Genomic DNA, 19,597 nt, shown 5'->3' on the forward strand with positions numbered 1-19,597 from the left:
TGGATGATGGATGATGGATGGATGGATGGATGGATGGATGGATGATGGATGATGGATGGATGATGGATGGATGGATGATGGATGATGGATGGATGGATGATGGATGGATGGATGGATCGATGATGGATGGATGGATGATGGATGATGGATGGATGGATGATGGATGGATGATGGATGGATGGATGGATGATGGATGGATGGATGGATGATGGATGGATGGATGATGGATGGATGGATGATGGATGATGGATGGATGATGGATGGATGATGGATGGATGATGGATGGATGGATGGATGGATGATGGATGGATGATGGATGGATGATGGATGGATGGATGGATGATGGATGATGGATGGATGGATGGATGATGGATGGATGATGGATGATGGATGGATGATGGATGGATGATGGATGGATGGATGGATGATGGATGGATGATGGATGATGGATGGATGATGGATGGATGATGGATGGATGGATGGATGATGGATGGATGGATTGATGGATGGATGGATGGATGGATGATGGATGGATGGATGATGGATGGATGGATGATGGATGGATGGATGGATGATGGATGGATGGATGGATGATGGATGGATGGATGATGGATGGATGATGGATGGATGATGGATGGATGATGGATGGATGATGGATGGATGATGGATGGATGGATGGATGGATGATGGATGGATGATGGATGGATGATGGATGGATGGATGATGGATGATGGATGGATGGATGATGGATGGATGGATGATGGATGGATGATGGATGGATGATGGATGGATGATGGATGGATGGATGGATGGATGATGGACGGATGGATGGATGGATGATGGATGGATGATGGATAGATGGATGGATGGATGGATGGATGATGGATGGATGATGGATGGATGGATGATGGATGGATGATGGATGGATGATGGATGGATGGATGATGGATGATGGATGATGGATGATGGATGGATGGATGGATGATGGATGGATGGATGGATGGATGATGGATGGATGATGGACGGATGATGGATGGATGATGGATGGATGATGGATGGATGGATGATGGATGATGGATGATGGATGATGGATGGATGGATGGATGATGGATGGATGATGCATGATGGATGGATGGATGATGGATGGATGATGGATGGATGATGGATGGATGATGGATGGATGATGGATGGATGATGGATGGATGGATGGATGGATGGATGGATGGATGGATGGATGATGGATGGATGGATGATGGATGGATGGATGGATGGATGGATGGATGGATGGATGATGGATGATGGATGATGGATGATGGATGATGGATGGATGATGGATGGATGGATGATGGATGGATGGATGATGGATGGATGATGGATGGATGGATGATGGATGGATGGATGGATGGATGGATGGATGGATGGATGGATGGATGATGGATGGATGATCAATGATGGATGGAAGGTTCCAGCACCCACAGAGTGACTCTGAGAGGGTTCTGGAAGGTTCCAGCCCCCACAGAGTGAATATGAGGGGGTCCTTGAAGGTTCCGGTACCCTTGGGATGATGCTGGGTCCTGGAAGGTTCCAGCCCCACAGGCCCATACTCATAAGGTCCTGGAAGGTTCCAGCACCCATGGGATGATGCTGAGAAGGTCCTGGAAGGTTCCAGCCCCCCAGGACCATACTGAGAAGGTCCTGGAAGGTGCGAGAGGAAGCCCAGAGGAAGCAGAGTCGCATCCCCATCGCTCCAGGGGATCCAGGGACCCTCCAGGGTATCCAGGGACCCTCCAGGCTCTGGCTCTTGGCGCTGCTGCTCAGGGCTCTGCTCCTCCTGCAGCCCTGGGGACACCAGAGCTGCCACCAGGGCTGAGGTGGCACCAGGAACGCGTCACTCGGTCACCTGGGCAGGTGAGAAGGGCTGGGAGGGGAGGGGGAATTTTTCCCACTGGGTTTTAATTGGGATGAAGTGATCACAGGTCATTGTCACCTCCAGGGCAGGATGGAACCCCCAGAGCCACTCCTGGCATTGTCCCCACCACGGGGACACGCTGGATGTCCCCTGAGCACAAATCCCAGCGCTCGGGAGATTCCAAACCTTCCAGACTGGTGAATTTTTTTTCCCTTTTCCCTGCTCAGGGGGAGGATCCGGTGCTCTTGGTTGATCTTTAGCACCGGGATTTGGATCCCGAACATTCCCGGTGGGATCCAGCACCCACAGCGGGGTCTCACCGCGACCCCCCGGGGCTTGGATCGGGTTTATAACCAACCCCACCCTGGATTTTGGGGGTATTTGCATAGTTCCAGGGGTGTGAATTCCTAATTTCAGCTCTTAATTAGTGAGCTGAGACCAAGTGAATCCCAGGAGAGCCGCGTGGTTTTTCCGTGAGCTGCTGTGGGATTCCCGGCACCGGGTGATCCCAGAAACCTCAAATCTGTGGGATTGATCCTAAAAATCCCAGCAGGAAAAAGCTGCTTTATGGGGTCTCGGGGCTCCCCAGGGATTTATGGGGCACGGAAAGTGGAGGAAAATGTTGGTTTTACCAAATTTCGGGGGTTTTGCTGCGAATCTGGGAGCTGGAGGTGATTGGGCAGGACCGGGAGGGGAGTGGTTATCAAATACCCGCTGGTGGCACTTGGCAGCTCCCAAAAAAAGCGTTTTGGTGGAGGAAAAAACCGATTAAAACAGGAGAAAGAGTTTCCATCCCATCTTTTAGAGCGAGAGAAGGGGGAAAATCTGAGCCAGGAGCAGCGAAATCCCCCAGGAGGGCGAGAATGATGCGGGGACCGGGATTTTAAAGGGGGGATTTAAGGAGCGCTGGGATCAGAGGGACAAAAAATCCAACCCTGGCCCCTGAGATTTTGGATCCCGGAGATCCCCTGGGAACGGCTGAGCTGGTGCGAGCAGCATCCCCCAGCACGGGGAAAAGTCAAAGTTGAGCGCGGAGTTTTCTGCCGGGCCCTTCTGCTTTTTATAGGTTGTTTAAACAAGAGACCAGTACAAACCAGCGCGGGGCTGGCAGGGCTGGGAGGGGGCTGGAGAGGCAGGAGGAGCCGGCTGGGAAGTAGGGGAAAGGTGGGGAAGGGGCTGGGGGGGATTTTTGGGACCTCCAAAATATCACCCGGTACCCACAAAACCCTTCAGATTTTATAGCGGGGCTCGGAGCGATTTTTGGGACCTCCAAAATATCACCCGGCACCCACAAAACCCTTCAGATTTTTATGGTCAGGCTCAGAAGGATTTTTGGGACCTCCAAAATATCACCTGGCACCCATAAAACCCCTCAGATTTTATAGCGGGGCTCGGAGGGGTTTTTAGGACCTCCAAAATATCACCCGGCACCCGCAAAACCTCTCAGATTTTATAGCCGGGCTCGGAGGGGTTTTTAGGACCTCCAAAATATCACCCGGCACCCATAAAACCCTTCAGATTTTTATGGTCAGGCTCAGAAGGATTTTTGGGACCTCCAAAATATCACCCGGCACCCGCAAAACCCTTCAGATTTTATGGCCGGGCTCGGGGGGACACTGCCATCCCCGTTGTCACCTCGTTGTCACCTCGCTGTCGCTGTCACCCCGCGGGTGACACAGAGCGAAAGTCCCGATGGGCGGAGGTTTTTCGGTTCCAAAATGAGTGTGTGGAAGGAGGAAGGATTGAAAAAGCTCCCCCCAAAAAATGGATGAATGGACACGGGGACCCTCCCAGAGCTCGGTGGGTGCCACCTCCAGGGGAAGGGACTCGCGATTCCCGTGGGATTGGGCAGAATTGTGAATTAATTCGGGAAGTGATGCCCGGTTGGTGCTCTCAGAGCTGACCCCGGTGGTTTTGGGGCTGCCTGGTTCGCAGATCTGGTTTGTTCCTGATAATCCTGCTGGGATTTTTGGGAAGAGGAGGGAAATTCAAGGGGTTTAAAATCATCCAAATTCATCCCAAAATCATTTTGGGTGCTCCCACTGCAGCGTGTCAACCTTTCCAGCTCTCTCACATCCCTGTCCCCTTGAAACTCCCCAAAATTTCCCAAATTCACTTTTATTTTTGGGATGTCGTGGGCGCTCTGGGCTTGGAGGTGACCGGGAAATCCTGAACCAGACCTGAAATCTGCGCCCCCCTCCCTCCCTCCCGACCCCCAGATCTCCCCACACGTCACGCTGACGTGTCCAGCTGGCAGCGGGGACATGGAGCAGGGCCAGCACCGGGATGTCACCCACGCTCCTTTCCCAGCCCATGTCCCCAGGGGTGCCCAGGGGGGGTCCCCAGGGGGCACAGCCCTGGGTCCTGTCCCTGCTTTCCTGGGAATTCATTCCCTGGGAAACGCCAGAGCGGCAGTGCTGGGAAAGTTTCTGTCATTGAAAGAGAAAAAAGCCTGAGGATGGGGACAGGGACAGGGATGGGGACAGGGACAGGGACAGGGACAGGGACAGGGACAGGAATGGGGACAGGGACAGGGACACGCTGGCAGTGGGCAGAAGGATCTGGCAGAGGATCCACATCACCTTCCACGGGTGACAGAGGGACCCAGGTGCACTGGGACAGCCTGGAGATGTCACATGGAGGTGCCACCACCATGAAGATGTCTCCTGGACGTGCCACAACACTGGAGATGTCACCTAGAGGTGCCACCACCCTGGACATGCCACACAGACATGCCACCACCCTGGAAATGTCACATGGAGGTGCCACCACCCTGGATATGCCACCTGGAGGTTCCACCACCCTGGATATGTCACATGGAGGTGCCACCACCCTGGATATGCAACATGGAGGTGCCACCACCCTGGAGATGTCGCCTGGAGGTGCCACCACCTTGGACATGCCACATGGACGTGCCACCACCCTGAAGATGCCACACACAGATGCCACCACCCTGGAGATGCCACATACAGATGCCACCACCCTGGAGATGCCACATGGAGGTGCCACCACCATGAAGATGTCTCCTGGACGTGCCACCACCCTGGAAATGTCACCTGGAGGTGCCACCACCCTGGAGATGCCACATGGAGGTTCCACCACCCTGAAGATGCCACATGGAGGTGCCACCACCCTGAAGATGTCACCTGGAGGTGCCACCACCCTGGAGATGCCACATGGAGGTGCCACCACCCTGAAGATGTCACCTGGAGGTGCCACCACCCTGAAGATGTCGCACACAGATGCCACCACCCTGGAGATGCCACACACAGATGCCACCACCCTGGAGATGCCACATGGACATGGCACCACCCTGGAGATGTGACACACAGATGCCACCACCCTGAAGATGCCACCTGGAGGTGCCACCACCCTGGAGATGCCCCTGGCAGGGGCCGTGTCCCTGTCCTGTCCCCTCCTGGGAGCGGGAAGGAACCAGACTGCCACCAGCACGTGCCAGGAGCAGCCAGGCCGCTGCGCCACCCCAGCGAGGTGACAATGCCATCGGGGCTGGCTGTCACCGCTGTCACCACAACCACGTCGGGCCAGCAGCTCTCCGGTGCCGTGCCTCAGTTTCCCCCCAACCCCCAAAAATCCGCGGTGGCCCCGGGGGGTGGCGGGGAGGTGACGACGGGGCCGGGACAGGGCGGCTGCCACCCAGGCTGCACTTTTGGGTTAAAGCCGGGCGTTCCTCCCTGCGCAGACACGAGTAAAAATAACCGCCCCGAGCTCGGCGCAAACCACAGGCTTTTTATAGCCCGCCATCCCGAGACGGCGGGGCGGGGGCCGGGGCTCCGCCGTGCCCAGAGCAGCCCGCCGGGCGCCGGCCCGGCCGCACCGGCCCCTCCCCGGCCCGGCCCCGCTCCCCCTGCCCCGACGGAGCGTGCGGATGGAGCACAACGAGCGGACAGCGCTGGTTTTGTCCCCTTGTGCCCGGTGCCGGTGACACCGGAGCGCGGTCGCGTCCCGGGACCCGCCGCGCTCGCCGCGGGACACGCACCTGGACGGCGGCGCTTCCTCCTCCTCAGCTCGGCAGCGGATGGATGGAGCTGCAGCAGAGCCGGGGAGGTGCCGGGGGTGATCCCGGGGTTGATCCCGGTGCTGGTCCCGGTGCTGGACCCGGTGTCGGTGCCGGTCCCGTTCGTGTCCCCGCACCGCGCGCTGTCGCCGCCTGACCGAGCAGCGCCGGTTGCATTTGCATAACCCCGCCCATCCCGCCCGGAGATTTGCATACAGCAGCCGGGCTGCTCCACCAATGGCTGAATGCTGAGGTTATTTGCATAGCCACGCCCACGGCAGGGTGAGGGGCGGGGCGAAGGGAAAGGGGCGTGGCCGGGGCGGTTTCGGGGAACATTGGGGGTTTGGGGTCGGGTTTGGGGTCGGGTTTGGGGTTGGGTTTGGGGTCGGGTTTGGGGGGATTTTGGGGGGATTTGGGGAAATCGGGATGGGGGACATGCTGAAGGGATCTGGGGGAGGATTGGATGTGGCCAGGAAGGGCGTGGATGGGTTTGTGGGGGACAGGAATTGGGGTGAGGCTGGGGGGACCCGGGGGAATTGGGGTGGGGGATTTGGAGGGGATGAGATTGTGGGAATTTGGGGGCTGGAATTGGGGTGAGGGTGGGGAGACTGGGGGGCTGGGATGAGGGATTTGGAGGGGAGGACACAGAGGAGTTTGTGGGGATTCGGGGGCAGGAACTGGGGTGAGGTTGAGGGGCCAGGGAATTGGGGTGAGGGATTTGGAGGGGATGAGTTTGTGGGAATGTGGGGGCAGGAATTGGGGTGAGGATGAGGAGATTGGGGGGCTGGGAAGGGTGATTTGGAGGAGGGGATGTAGATGAGTTTGTGGGAATTTGAGGGCTGGAATAGGGGTGAGAATGGGGAGAATGTGGGGCTAGGATGAGGGATTTGGAGGGGAGGACACAGATGAGTTTGTGGGAATTTGGGGGATGGAATTGGGATGAGGCTGAGGGGCTCAGGGGAATTGGGGTGGGGGATTTGGAGGGGATGAGTTTGTGGGAATTTGGGGGCTGGAATAGGGGTGAGGATGGGGAGATTGGGGAGCTGGGATGGGGGATTTGGGGAGAAGGACCCAGATGAGTTTGTGGGAATTTAGGGGCAGGAATAGGGGTGAGGATGGGGGCCCAGGGGGAATTGGGGTGGGGGAATTGGAAGGGATGAGTTTGTGAAAATTTGGGTGCTGGAACAGGGGTGAATATGAGGAGATTGGGGGGCTGGGATGGGGGATTTGGGGAGAAGGACCCAGATGAGTTTGTGGGAATTTGGGGGGCCTGGAATTGGGGTGAGGATGGGGAGATTGGGGAGTTGGGATGGGGGATTTGGCAGGAGAGGACACAGATGGGTTTGTGGGAATGTGGGAGATGGAATTGGGATGAGGCTGGGGGCTCAGGGGAATTGGGGTGGGAGATTTGGAGGGGAGTTTGTAGGAATTTGGGGGCAGGAATAGGGGTGAGGATGAGGAGATTGGGGAGCTGGGATGGGGGATTTGGAGGGAAGGACACAGATGAGTTTGTGGGAATTTGGGGGGCTGGAATTGGGGTGAGGATGGGGAGAATGGGGGACTGGGATGGAGGATTTGGAGGAGGGGAGGACACAGAGGAGTTTGTAGGAATTTGGGGACAGGAATTGGGGTGAGGTTGAGGGGCCCGGGGGAATTGGGGATTTGGAGAGGAGTTTGTGGGAATTTGGGGGCTGGAATTGGGGTGAATACGATGAGATTGGGGGGCTGGGATGGGTGATTTGGAGGGGAGGACACAGATGAGTTTGTGGGAATTTGGGGGCAGGAATTTGGGTGAATATGATGAAATTGGGGGGCTGGGATGGGGGATTTGGAAGAAAGGACCCAGATGAGTTTGTGGGAATTTGGGGGCAGGAATTGGGGTGAGGTTGAGGGGCTCAGGGGAATTGGGCTGGAGATTGGGGGTTGGGATGGGGAATTTGGAGGGGAGGACACAGATGAGTTTGTGGGAATTTGGGGGCTGGAATTGGGGTGAGGATGAGGAGATTGGGGGGCTGGAATGGGGGATTTGGGGAGAAGGACCCAGATGAGTTTGTGGGACTTTGGGGGCTGGAATTGGGGTGAAGTTTTTGGGGTCCCGGATGATGCTGAGCCCTCACTCCGGGGTTCAGGCCGGGCTGAGATGGAGTTTTTGGGGCGCAGTTCCAGGACCAGGCTCTGGGTTTGGCTCATGCCAAATCCATTCCAGATCTCAGGGATCCCCCGAGCACCCCCAGCCCCTTCAGCCACAAGGTTTGGAGATGTGACCCCCGTGGTCCCCAATGTCACAAAACCCAACAAAACCCCCTCAGCTCCAAACTGGGACACCCAAGGCGCTCCTTTATTTTTAATTAATTTGATATTTTTATAAATGACTGCCCTGGAGTGGGGCTCTCTCCTCCTGTCCCCGTGTCCCCAACGGAGACACCGAGGGACCCCGACACCTCCGTGTCACCCTCAGTGTGACATTCCAAATGCCACCCGCTGTCCCCAGGAGGTGACACGAACCGGAGGGTGAGCAGCACGGAGCTGCTGGTTGTGAAGATGTCCCCAAAGTGACAAAAAGGGGACAGATGCTGCTGGTGACAGATCCTGGGGCTGAGAGCAGGGAGATGGAAATGGGAATTCCCGGTGGGAATGGGCGGGATGAGGGAGCAGAACCTGAGTTTGGGGGATGCTGTGACCCCAAAATCAGCGTGTCCCGTCCTGGGGTGATGGGGACAAACTGGGGTGACACCGGGGGGTGTCCTGAGGGGGGTCCTGACCCTTCTGTCCCCTCGGGATCCCATAGGGACCTCCCCAGGGGGAGCTGGTGCAATTCCCAAGGTCCGGTTCTGTGAGAGGAGATCCGGGGCAGCGGGTGGGAAAAGGGAATATCAGAGGATTTAGGGAATTTAGGGAATTTAGGGAAATATTCAGGGAATTTAGGGAATTATTCAGGGAATCCAGGGAATTCAGGGAATTTAGGGAATTTAGGGAAATCAGGGAATTCAAGAAATTCAGGGAATTCAGGGAATTTAGGGAATTCAGGGATTTCAGGAAATCCAGGGAATTCAGGGAATTCAGGAAATCCAGGGAATCCAGGGGATTCAGGAAATCCAGGGAATCCAGGGGATTCAGGGAATTCAGGGAATTTAGGGAATTCAGGAAATCCAGGGAATCCAGGGGATTCAGGAAATCCAGGGAATCCAGGGGATTCAGGGAATTCAGGGAATTCAGGGAAATTAGGGAAATATTGAGGGAATTCAGGGAATTTAGGGAATTGAGGGAATTCAGGGAATTCAGGGAATTGAGGGAATTTAGGGAATTATTCAGGCAATTCGGGGAATTCAGGAAATCCAGGGAATTCAGTAAATCCAGGGAATTTAGGGAATTGAGGGAATTCAGGGAATTCAGGGAATTGAGGGAATTTAGGGAATTATTCAGGCAATTCGGGGAATTCAGGAAATCCAGGGAATTCAGTAAATCCAGGGAATTTAGGGAATTATTCAGGGAATTCAGGGAATCCAGGGTATACAGGAAATTCAGGAAATCCAGGGAAATCAGGAAATTCAGGGAATTCAGGAAATTCAGGAAATTCAGAGAATTTAGGGAATTATTCAGGGAATTCAGGAAATTCAGGAAATTTAGGGAATTCAGGGAATATCAGGGAATTCAGGGAATTCAGGGAATTATTCAGGGAATTTAGGGAAATATTCAGGAGATTTAGGGAATTATTCAGGGAATTCAGGGAATTTAGGGAATTCAGGAAATTCGGGGAATTATTCAGGGAATTTAGGGAAATATTCAGGAAATTTAGGGAATAATTCAGGGAATTCAGGGAATTTAGGGAATTATTCAGGAAATTCAGAGAAATTAGGGAATTCAGGTCCTTGGACATCCTGGACATTCCCGGCTCCCAGCCCCAGAAATACTGGGAGGAAAATCTGGAGAAATTGGGAATTTCTGGCTGAGGCTCCCAGGCCGTGACAAATCCCCCAGGATGTGACAAATCCCCCAGGATGTGACAAATCCCCCAGGATGTCACATCTTCCTCAGAGCTGCTTTTAAAACCTGTGATTTATTGAGTGCAATTAGCAGCCTGTTAATTAACCCCGCTGTAATTTTAATTGATCCTGAGGAGGGGGAGAACAGAAGCTCTGTCACAATCTGAGGTGACACATCCAGGGACAGTTTGGGGACACCCGGGGTGGCTTTTTGGGTCCTGTCCTGTCCTTCCTCGGATTTCCTCGGGTCAGGGCCACTCCCAGCCCTGCCAAAAATGTCATTTTTGGGGACAGGAACCCCCTGGGTTGGGCCTTTCGAAGATTCAAAGCTTTGAGGTTTTTCCTGCCCCAAAATTCCGGGATTTTGGGGAGTTTGAGGCGCTGCACCCCAAGTGACATCGGTGGCTGGACACGGGGAGGGGACAGAGGTGTTGTCACCAGGATTTTGGGGACATTAGGCCGAGTCCCAGGGACTGCCATCCCCCTTCTCCCTCCTTCCAAAAATGCTGGAAAGGAGCCTGGAGCCAAATTCCTGCTGCTGCCAAGGCCAACACGGCGGGGATTGAAAATAACCCCGAGAGTCCCGCGGTGCCAGCGGGAACCACCCACGCGGGACGGGAGGGGACAGGAGGGGACAGGGAGGGGACAGGAGGGGACAGAAAGGGACAGGAAGGGACAGGGAGGGACAGGGAGGGGACAGGGAGGGACAGGGAGGGGACAGGAGGGGACAGGGAGGGACAGGAGGGGACAGGGAGGGACAGGAGGGGACAGGGAGGGACAGAAATGGACAGGGAGGGACAGGGAGGGACAGGGAGGGACAGGAGGGGACAGGGAGGGGACAAGGAGGGACAGGAGGGGACAGAAAGGGACAGGAGGGGACAGGGAGGGACAGGAGGGGACAGAAAGGGACAGGAGGGGACAGGGAGGGACAGGAGGGGACAGGGAGGGACAGGGAGGGACAGGGAGGGAGAGGGAGGGACAGAGGGGACAGGAGGGGACAGGAGGGGAGAGAAAGGGACAGAAAGGGACAGGGAGGGAGAGGGAGGGACAGAAAGGGACAGGGAGGGACAGAAAGGGACAGGAGGGGACAGGAGGGGACAGGGAGGGACAGGGAGGGACAGGAGGGGACAGGAGGGGACAGGGAGGGGACAGGAGGGGATAGGAGGGGACAGGAGGGGACAGGGAGGGACAGGAGGGGACAGGAGGGGACAGGGAGGGGACAGGAGGGGACAGGGAGGGACAGGAGGGGACAGGGAGGGACAGAAAGGGACAGGGAGGGACAGGGAGGGGACAACAAGGGACAGAAAGGGACAGGAGGGGACAGGGAGGGACAGGGAGGGACAGGGAGGGACAGGAAGGGACAGGGAGGGGACAGGAGGGGACAGGGAGGGACAGGAGGGGACAGGGAGGGACAGAAAGGGACAGGGAGGGACAGGAGGGGACAGGGAGGGGACAAGGAGGGACAGGGAGGGACAGGGAGGGACAGGGAGGGACAGGGAGGGACAGGAGGGGACAGAAAGGGACAGGAGGGGACAGGGAGGGACAGGAGGGGACAGGAGGGGACAGGGAGGGACAGGGAGGGACAGGAGGGGACAGAAAGGGGACAGGGAGGGACAGGGAAGGGACAGGGAAGGGACAGGGAGGGACAGGAGGGGACAGGAGGGGACAGGGAGGGGACAGGGAGGGACAGAAAGGGACAGGGAGGGACAGGAGGGGACAGGAGGGGACAGGGAGGGACAGAAAAGGGACAGAAAGGGACAGGGAGGGACAGGAGGGGACAGGGAGGGACAGAAAGGGACAGGAGGGGACAGAAAGGGACAGGGAGGGACAGGAGGGGACAGGGAGGTACAGGGAGGGACAGGGAGGGACAGGGAGGGACAGGAGGGGACAGGGAGGGACAGGAGGGGACAGGGAGGGACAGGAGGGGACAGGGAGGGACAGGGAGGGACAGAAAGGGACAGGGAGGGACAGGGAGGGACAGGAGGGGACAGGAGGGGACAGGGAGGGGACAGGGAGGGACAGGGAGGGGACAGGAGGGGACAGGGAGGGACAGGGAGGGACAGGAGGGGACAGGAGGGGACAGGGAGGGACAGGGAGGGACAGGAGGGGACAGGAGGGGACAGGGAGCGACAGGAAGGGACAGGGAGGGACAGGAGGGGACAGGGAGGGGACAAGGAGGGCATGGGGGGGGACAGGAGAGGACAGGGAGGGGACAGGAGGGGACAGAAAGGGACAGGAGGGGACAGAAAGGGACAGGGAGGGACAGGAGGGGACAGGGAGGGGACAGGGAGGGACAGGAGGGGACAGTGAGGGACAGAAAGGGACAGGGAGGGGCAGGAAGGGACAGGGAGGGACAGGAGGGACAGGGAGGGGACAGGAGGGGACAGGGAGGGACAGGAGGGGACAGGAGGGGACAGGAGGGGACAGGGAGGGACAGGAGGGGACAGGAGGGGACAGGGAGGGGACAGGAGGGGACAGGGAGGGACAGGAGGGGACAGAAAGGGACAGGGAGGGACAGAAAGGGACAGGGAGGGACAGGAGGGGACGGGGGGGACAGGAGGGACAGGGAGGGGACAGAAAGGGACAGGGAGGGGACAGAAAGGGACAGGGAGGGACAGGAAGGGACAGGGAGGGGACAAGGAGGGACAGGGAGGGACAGGAGGGGACAGGGAGGGACAGGAGGGGACAGGGAGGGGACAGGGAGGGGACAGGGAGGGACAGGAGGGGACAGGGAGGGACAGGGAAGGACAGGAAGGGACAGAAAGGGACAGAAAGGGACAGGGAGGGAGAGGGAGGGACAGAGAGGGGACAGGGAGGGACAGAAAGGGACAGGAAGGGACAGGGAGGGACAGGAGGGGACAGGAGAGGACAAGGAGGGACAGGGAGGGACAGCCAGCGCTGCTCCTCCTGCAGACACCAGAATGGAGCTGGCTGCGTGGCACCCGGGTCCCCAATGTCCCCAATGTCCCCAATGTCCCCAATGTCCCCAATGTCCCCGGTGTCCCCAATGTCCCCAATGTCCCCGGTGTCCCCTGCTGTCCCCTTGTCCCATCTCCGGGCCAATTCCTGTGCCAGGAATCTTTCCCAAGCCGCCAGGTGAATCTGGGCTGGATTTTCCCGTGTTGATTCCGCTGGAAAGCTCCGCGATTCCCAGGAGCAGGCGCTGCCGGGGCAGCTCCCGAAGGAAAAGGCGATTCCGCTTCCCAGGATATTTCTGGGACATGGGAAACTCGCGGGGGTCCCAGGGGCCGAGGGACTGGGAACGTTTCGAGAATTCCCTGAGGGGCTGGAGGGGAAAATCCCGGAGCAGGCGGAGCCAAAGTCGCCTCTCCCGGGGGAATCCGGGACCGGGGAATCGCCGCTTCCCGGGATATTCCCAGCGGAGGGAAAGGCGGGGCTGGGAACGGGGGAGGGCGGCTCGGTGTCCGTCTGTCCGTCTGTCCGTCTGTCCGTGCTCAGTCCCCACCCCCGGGAGGCTCCCGGGGCCCCACCGGGGGCGGGCACGGAGGGAGGGCACGGCGGGGCGGAGGCGCTCCCGCTCCCGGTTCCCATTCCCCGTTCCCGGTTCCCGGTTCACATTCCCAGCTCCCAGTTCCCATTTCCAATTCCCGGTTCCCATTTCCCATTCCCCGTTACCGGTTCTCGGTTCTCATCCCCTGTTCCCGGTCCCCATTTCCCATTCCCGGTTCTCATTCCCCGTTCCCGGTTCCCATTCCCAGCTCCCAGTTCCCATTCCCCGTTCCTGGCTCCCATTCCCGGTTCCCATTTCTTATTCTCGGTTCCCATCCCCAGTTCCCGGTTCCCATTCCCGGTTCTCGGTTCCTTTTCCCTGTTCCCATTTCCCATTCCCCGTTCCCGGTTCCCGGTTCTCGGTTCCCATTCCCGGTTCCCATTCCCCGTTCCCGGTTCCCATTCCCGGTTCTTGGTTCCTATTCCCAGTTCCCGGTTACCGGTTTCAAGTCCGAACTTCTGCAGCGGCGGCACCGAGAAGTCGGGGGAGCGCACGCACCTTCGGCACCTCCCGGTTCCCCCGGTTCCCGGTTGTCCCGGTTCCCCTTTGTCCCGATTCCCATTCCCGGTGCCAGTTCCCGATTCCCGGTTGTCCCGATTCCCAATTCCCGGGTCCCGGTTGTCCCGATTCCCATTCCCGGTGCCAGTTCCCGATTCCCGGCTTTCCCCGTCCCCAGTTCCCAGTTGTCCCCATTCCCGGTTCCCGTTTGTCCCGATTCCCATTCCTGGTTCCCGGTTGTCCCCGTTCCCGTTTGTCCCGATTCCCATTCCCGGTTCCCGGTTGTCCCCGTTCCCGGTTCCCGGTTGTCCCGATTCCCATTCCCGGTGCCAGTTCCCAGTTCCCGGTTGTCCCCGTTCCCGGTTGTCCCCGTTCCCAGTTCCCGATTCCCATTCCCGGTTCCCGGTTGTCCCCGTTCCCGGTTGTCCCGATTGCCAGTTCCCGGTTGTCCCGGTTCTCGTTTGTCCCGATTCCCAGTTCCCGATTGTCCCGACTCCCATTCCCGGTTCCCGGTTGTCCCGACTCCCATTCCCGGTGCCAGTTCCCGGTTCCCGGTTGTCCCGGTTCCCGGTTCCCGGTGCCGGTGCCGGTCCCGCCATGCCCTCCGCGTATCCACAGCGAGCCCTGACGGTTCTGCTGCTCTTCGGGACCTTGTCCGCTGCCGTGGCCCTGCTCTGCTCCAACCTCATCTTCCAGCTGCCGTCGGGCCGGGCCGCTCCCGGTGTCGGTGCCGCTCCCGGTGCCGGTGCCGGTCTCGGGGCGCTCCCGGAGCCGGTGGCCGCCGCTCTGGTGCCGGTACCGGCCGTGCTGGCCGCGCTCTGCCTGGTGATCAACGTGAGCTGCTTCTTGCTGTGCCTCCTCCACGGCTACTTCAGCACCGAGCTGTGCCGGGGACAGCGGTGAGAGCGGCGGGGACACCGGGGAGAGGGGACAGAGGGGACAGCGGTGAGAGCGGCGGGGACACCGGGGAACGGGGACAGAGGGGACAGAGGGGACAGAGGGGACAGAGGGGACAGCGGTGAGAGCGGCGGGGACACCGGGGAGTGGGGACAGAGGGGACAGCGGTGAGAGCCGCGGGGACACCGGGGCTGGAGGGGTCAGGAGAGGAGGGGATGCTCGGAGGGGTCCGGGGGAACCGGGGCTGTCACCCCGAATTGTCGCTGTCACCCCGAGTTGTTGCTGTCACCCCGAATTGGAGGTGTCACTCCGAATTGGAGGTGTCACCCCAAACTGGGGCTGTCACCCGGAATTGACGCTGTCACCCCAAACTGGCAGTGTCACCCCAAACTAACGATGTCACCCCTAATTGGCACTGTCATCCCAAGTTGCCGCTGTCACCCCAATTAACGCTGTCACCCCAATTTGTCCATGTCACCCCTAATTAACGCTGTCACTCCTAATTGACGATGTCACCCCGAATTTTTGCTGTCACCCCTAATTGGCGATGTCACCCCAATTAACGTTGTCACCCTGAATTGTCGCTGTCACCCCGAATTGTCACTGTCACCCTGAATTGTCGTTGTCACTCCGAATTGTCGTTGTCACCCCCGCTCCAAACAAATCCCGGCGTTTTCCTGGGTTTGGATGTTTTGAGTTTCTCAGCTCCAGGTTTTTCCTGGATTTGGAACAGGACCAGGATCAGTTTTGAGTTCCTCAGCTCCAAATTTTTTCCCTGAGCTTGGAGCAGGAGCTGGAGCCTGCCCAGCGCTGTTTTCCCAGCAGGAGCCTTTCCAGAGGCTCAGAATTCCCTGAATTCCCTGCAGGAGCCTTTCCAGAGGCTCAGAGTTCCCTGAATTCCCTGCAGGAACATTTCCAGAGGCTCAGAATTCCCTGAATTCCCTGCAGGAGCCATTCCAGAGGCTCAGAATTCCCTGAATTCCCCGAATTCCCTGCAGGAGCCTTTCCAGAGGCTCAGAACTCCCCGAATTCCCTGAATTCCCTGAATTCGCCATTCCAGAGGTTCAGATCTCCCTGAATTCCCGAATCCCCTGAATTCCCTGAATTCCCTGAATTCCCTGCAGTTGCCATTCCAGAGGCTCAGAATTCCCTGATTTCCCTGAATTCTCTGCAGGAGCATTTCCAGAGGTTCAGAATTCCCTGAATTCCCTGCAGTTGCCATTCCAGAGGCTCAGATCCCTCTGAATTCCCTGAATTCCCTGAATGAGCCATTCCAGAGGTTCAGATCTCCCTGAATTCCCGAATTCCCTGATTTCCCTGAATTCCCTGAATTCCCTGCCGTTGCCATTCCAGAGGTTCAGATCTCTCTGAATTCCCTGAATTCCCTGATTTCCCTGCAGTTGCCATTCCAGAGGCTCAGAATTCCCTCAATTCCCTGAGTTCCCTCTCTCCCAGGGCGGGCTGGTTCCTCCTGCACAGCCGCAGTGTCCGGCACGTGGCCCTCGGCCTCTTCTGCTGCGGCCTCTGCCTCTACCTCACAGGCGAGTGCTCCACAATTCCCAGTGCTCCACAATTCCCAGTGCTCCACAATTCCCAGTGCTCCACAATTCCCAGTATTCCTGGTATTCCCAGTGCTCCACAATTCCCAGTGTTCCCAGTGTTCCCAGTGCTCCCAGTCCAGCCCTGGGTTGGCTTCTGCTCCAGCACTGGGTTCGGTTCACAAACGGCTTCACCTCAACTATTCCATAAATTTGTGAATCCATTCCCAAACCATTCCCTAAATTCCCAACTCCTCCCTTTTCCAGCCCAAACCATTCCATGATTTTGTGAAACCAACCCCAACCATTCCATAAATTTGTTAATCCATCCCCAAACCATTCCCCAAATTCCCAACTCCTCCCTTTTCCACCCCTAAAAATTCCCTAAATTCCCAACTCCCTCCCTTTTCCACCTCCAACCATCCCATAAATTTATGAATCCATCCCCAACCATTCCCTAAATTCCCAAAACTCCTCCCTTTTCCAACCCCAACTACTCCATAAATTTATGAATCCCAACCCCAACCATTTCCTAAATTTCCAAATCCCTCCCTTTTCCAATTTCAACCACTCCCCTTTTTTTTCAACCACTCCCCTTTTCCAATCTCAACCACTCCATAAATTTATGAATCCATCCCCAACCATTCAAAAAATTCCCAACTCCTCCCTTTTCCATCCCCAACCATCCCATAAATTTGTGAATCCATCTCCAACCATTCCGTAATTCGTGAATCCATCCCCAAACCATTCCCTAAATCCACAACTCCCTTCCTTTTCCAACCCCAACCATCCCATAAATTTGTGAATCCATCCCCAACCACTCCATAAATTTATGAATCCATCCCCAACCATTCCCTAAATTCCCAAAACTCCTCCCTTTTCCAACCCCAACTACTCCATAAATTTATGAATCCATCCCCAACCATTCAAAAAATTCCCAACTCCTCCCTTTTCCATCCCCAACCATCCCATAAATTTGTGAATCCATCTCCAACCATTCCGTAATTCGTGAATCCATCCCCAAACCATTCCCTAAATCCACAACTCCCTTCCTTTTCCAACCCCAACCATCCCATAAATTTGTGAATCCATCCCCAACCACTCCATAAATTTATGAATCCATCCCCAACCATTCCCTAAATTCCCAAAACTCCTCCCTTTTCCAACCCCAACTACTCCATAAATTTATGAATCCATCCCCAACCATTCAAAAAATTCCCAACTCCTCCCTTTTCCATCCCCAACCATCCCACAGATTTATGAATCCATCCCCAACCATTCCATGAATTTGTGAATCCATCCCCAACCATTCCCTAAATTCCCAAATCCCTCCCTTTTCCATCCCCAACCACTCCATAAATTTATGAATCCATCCCCAACCACTCCATAAATTTGTGAATCCATTCCCTAAATTCCCAAACCTCCTCCCTTTTCCAACCCCAACCATTCAATAAATTTGTGAATCCATCCCCAACCACTCCATAAATTTGTGAATCCATCCCCAACCATTCCCTAAATTTGCAAATCCCTCCCTTTCCAATCTCAACCACTCAATTTGTGAATCCATCCCCAACCATTTCCTAAATTCCCAACTCCTTCCCTTTTCCATCCCCAACCATTCCATTCATTTACGAATCCATCCCCAACCATCCCATAAATTTGTGAATCCATTTCCCAAATTCCCAAAACTCCTCCCTTTTCCAACCCCAACCATCCCAAAATTTGTGAATCCACCCCCAACCATTCCATAAATTTATGAATCCATCCCCAACCATTCCATAAATCTGTGAATCCATCTCCAAACATTCAAAAAATTCCCAACTCCTCCCTTTTCCATCCCCAACCATTCCATAATTTTATTAATCCATCCCCAACCATTCCCTAAATTCCCAACTCCCTCCCTTTTCCATCTCCAACCATCCCATAAATTTGTGAATCCACCCCCAACCACTCCATAAATTTATGAATCCATCCCCAACCATTCCCTAAATTCACAAATCCCTCCCTTTTCTAATTTCAACAATTCAACAAATTTGTAAATCCACCTCCAACCATTCCCTAAATCCAAAAATCCCTCCCTTCTCCACCCCCAACCATCCCATAAATTTATGAATCCACCCCCAACCATTCCCTAAATTTATTAATCCATTCCCAGCCATTCCCTAAATTCCCAACTCCTCCCTTTTCCAACCCCAACCACTCCATAAATTTGTGAATCCATCCCCAACCACTCCATAAATTTGTGAATCCAACCCCAAACCATTCCCTAAATTCCCAACTCCTCCCTTTTCCACCCCCAACTATTCCATAAATTTATGAATCCATCCCCAAATTCCCAAATCTCCTCCTTTCCCTGGGCAGCTCTGGCCCTTTTCTCGCTGCTGCAGTTCGAGCCCGAGGCCGGGATCTCCAGCGCCTGCATCCTGATCTCCGCCGTGCTCCTGCTGCTCCTCTCCGTGCTCCACGCGCTGCTCCGCGCTTCCCAAATCCCCAAAATCCCCAAAATCCCCCAAATTCCCCTCCCTGAGCCTCCCCCAGCCCGGCACCACAACGGTTCTGCTCCTCCTCGGTCCCACCCTGAAATCCATCGGGAATTTTCCTTCCCCTTTTTCCTGGAGCAAAAATCCCGGCGGGGTTCGGGCTCCAGCGGCAGCCAGGAATTGTCCCGGGAATTGTCTCTGGTGTGAGATTGTCCAGATCAGGGATTTGGGATTTGCAACTCTGGGTTTTGGGATTTGGGGTTTTGGAGCTCTGGGATTTGGGATTTTGGAGCTCTGGGATATCAGCATTTGCAGCTCTGGGAGTTCGGGATTTGCAGCTCTGAGATTTAGGATTTGGGGTTTCCAGCTCTGGGATTTGGGGTTTTCCAGCTCTGGGATTTTGAGATTTGGAGCTCTGGGATTTGGGGTTTTTCAGCTCTGGGATTTTGGGATTTGCAGTTCTGGGATTTTGGGATTTGCAGCTCTTGGATTTATGATTTGGGGTTTCCAGCTCTGGGATTTGGGGTTTTCCATATCTGGGATTTCGGATTTTGGAGCTCTGGGATTTTGGATTTGCAGCTCTGGAGTTCGGGATTTGCAGCTCTGGGATTTGGTGTTTTCCAGCTCTGGGATTTTGGGATTTGCAGCTCTGGGATTTGGGATTTGGTGTTTTCCAGCTCTGGGATTTTGAGATTTGGAGCTCTGGGATTTGGGGTTTTCCGTATCTGGGATTTGGGATTTTGTAACTCTGGGATATCAGCAT

At 56.1% G+C, this 19,597-nt stretch overlaps 1 protein-coding gene across 1 annotated transcript; it reads left to right on the forward strand.

Annotated features, from left to right (window-relative positions):
* The first annotated feature begins 14,424 nt into the window (after positions 1 to 14,424).
* TMEM221 (transmembrane protein 221) lies at positions 14,425 to 19,171 on the forward strand. The gene is made up of 3 exons (XM_033082164.1): positions 14,425 to 14,818; positions 16,272 to 16,357; positions 18,716 to 19,171. Exons 1-3 carry the CDS (start codon positions 14,517 to 14,519, stop codon positions 19,039 to 19,041), a joined length of 714 nt encoding a protein of 237 aa, XP_032938055.1. The 5' UTR covers positions 14,425 to 14,516; the 3' UTR covers positions 19,042 to 19,171.
* Positions 19,172 to 19,597: the final 426 nt, after the last annotated feature.

This window comes from Catharus ustulatus, chromosome 29 (assembly GCF_009819885.2).
Source record: "Catharus ustulatus isolate bCatUst1 chromosome 29, bCatUst1.pri.v2, whole genome shotgun sequence".
Lineage (NCBI taxonomy): Eukaryota > Metazoa > Chordata > Aves > Passeriformes > Turdidae > Catharus > Catharus ustulatus.

Excerpts from the sequence above, each read along its gene's own strand:
- TMEM221 (XM_033082164.1), top strand. The coding sequence starts at position 14,517 with ATGCCCTCCGCGTATCCACAGCGAGCCCTGACGGTTCTGCTGCTCTTC. Across the intron at positions 14,819-16,271 it reads GAGCTGTGCCGGGGACAGCG|GGCGGGCTGGTTCCTCCTGC; the intron begins GTGAGAGCGGCG and ends CCTCTCTCCCAG. Across the intron at positions 16,358-18,715 it reads CCTCTGCCTCTACCTCACAG|CTCTGGCCCTTTTCTCGCTG; the intron begins GCGAGTGCTCCA and ends TTCCCTGGGCAG.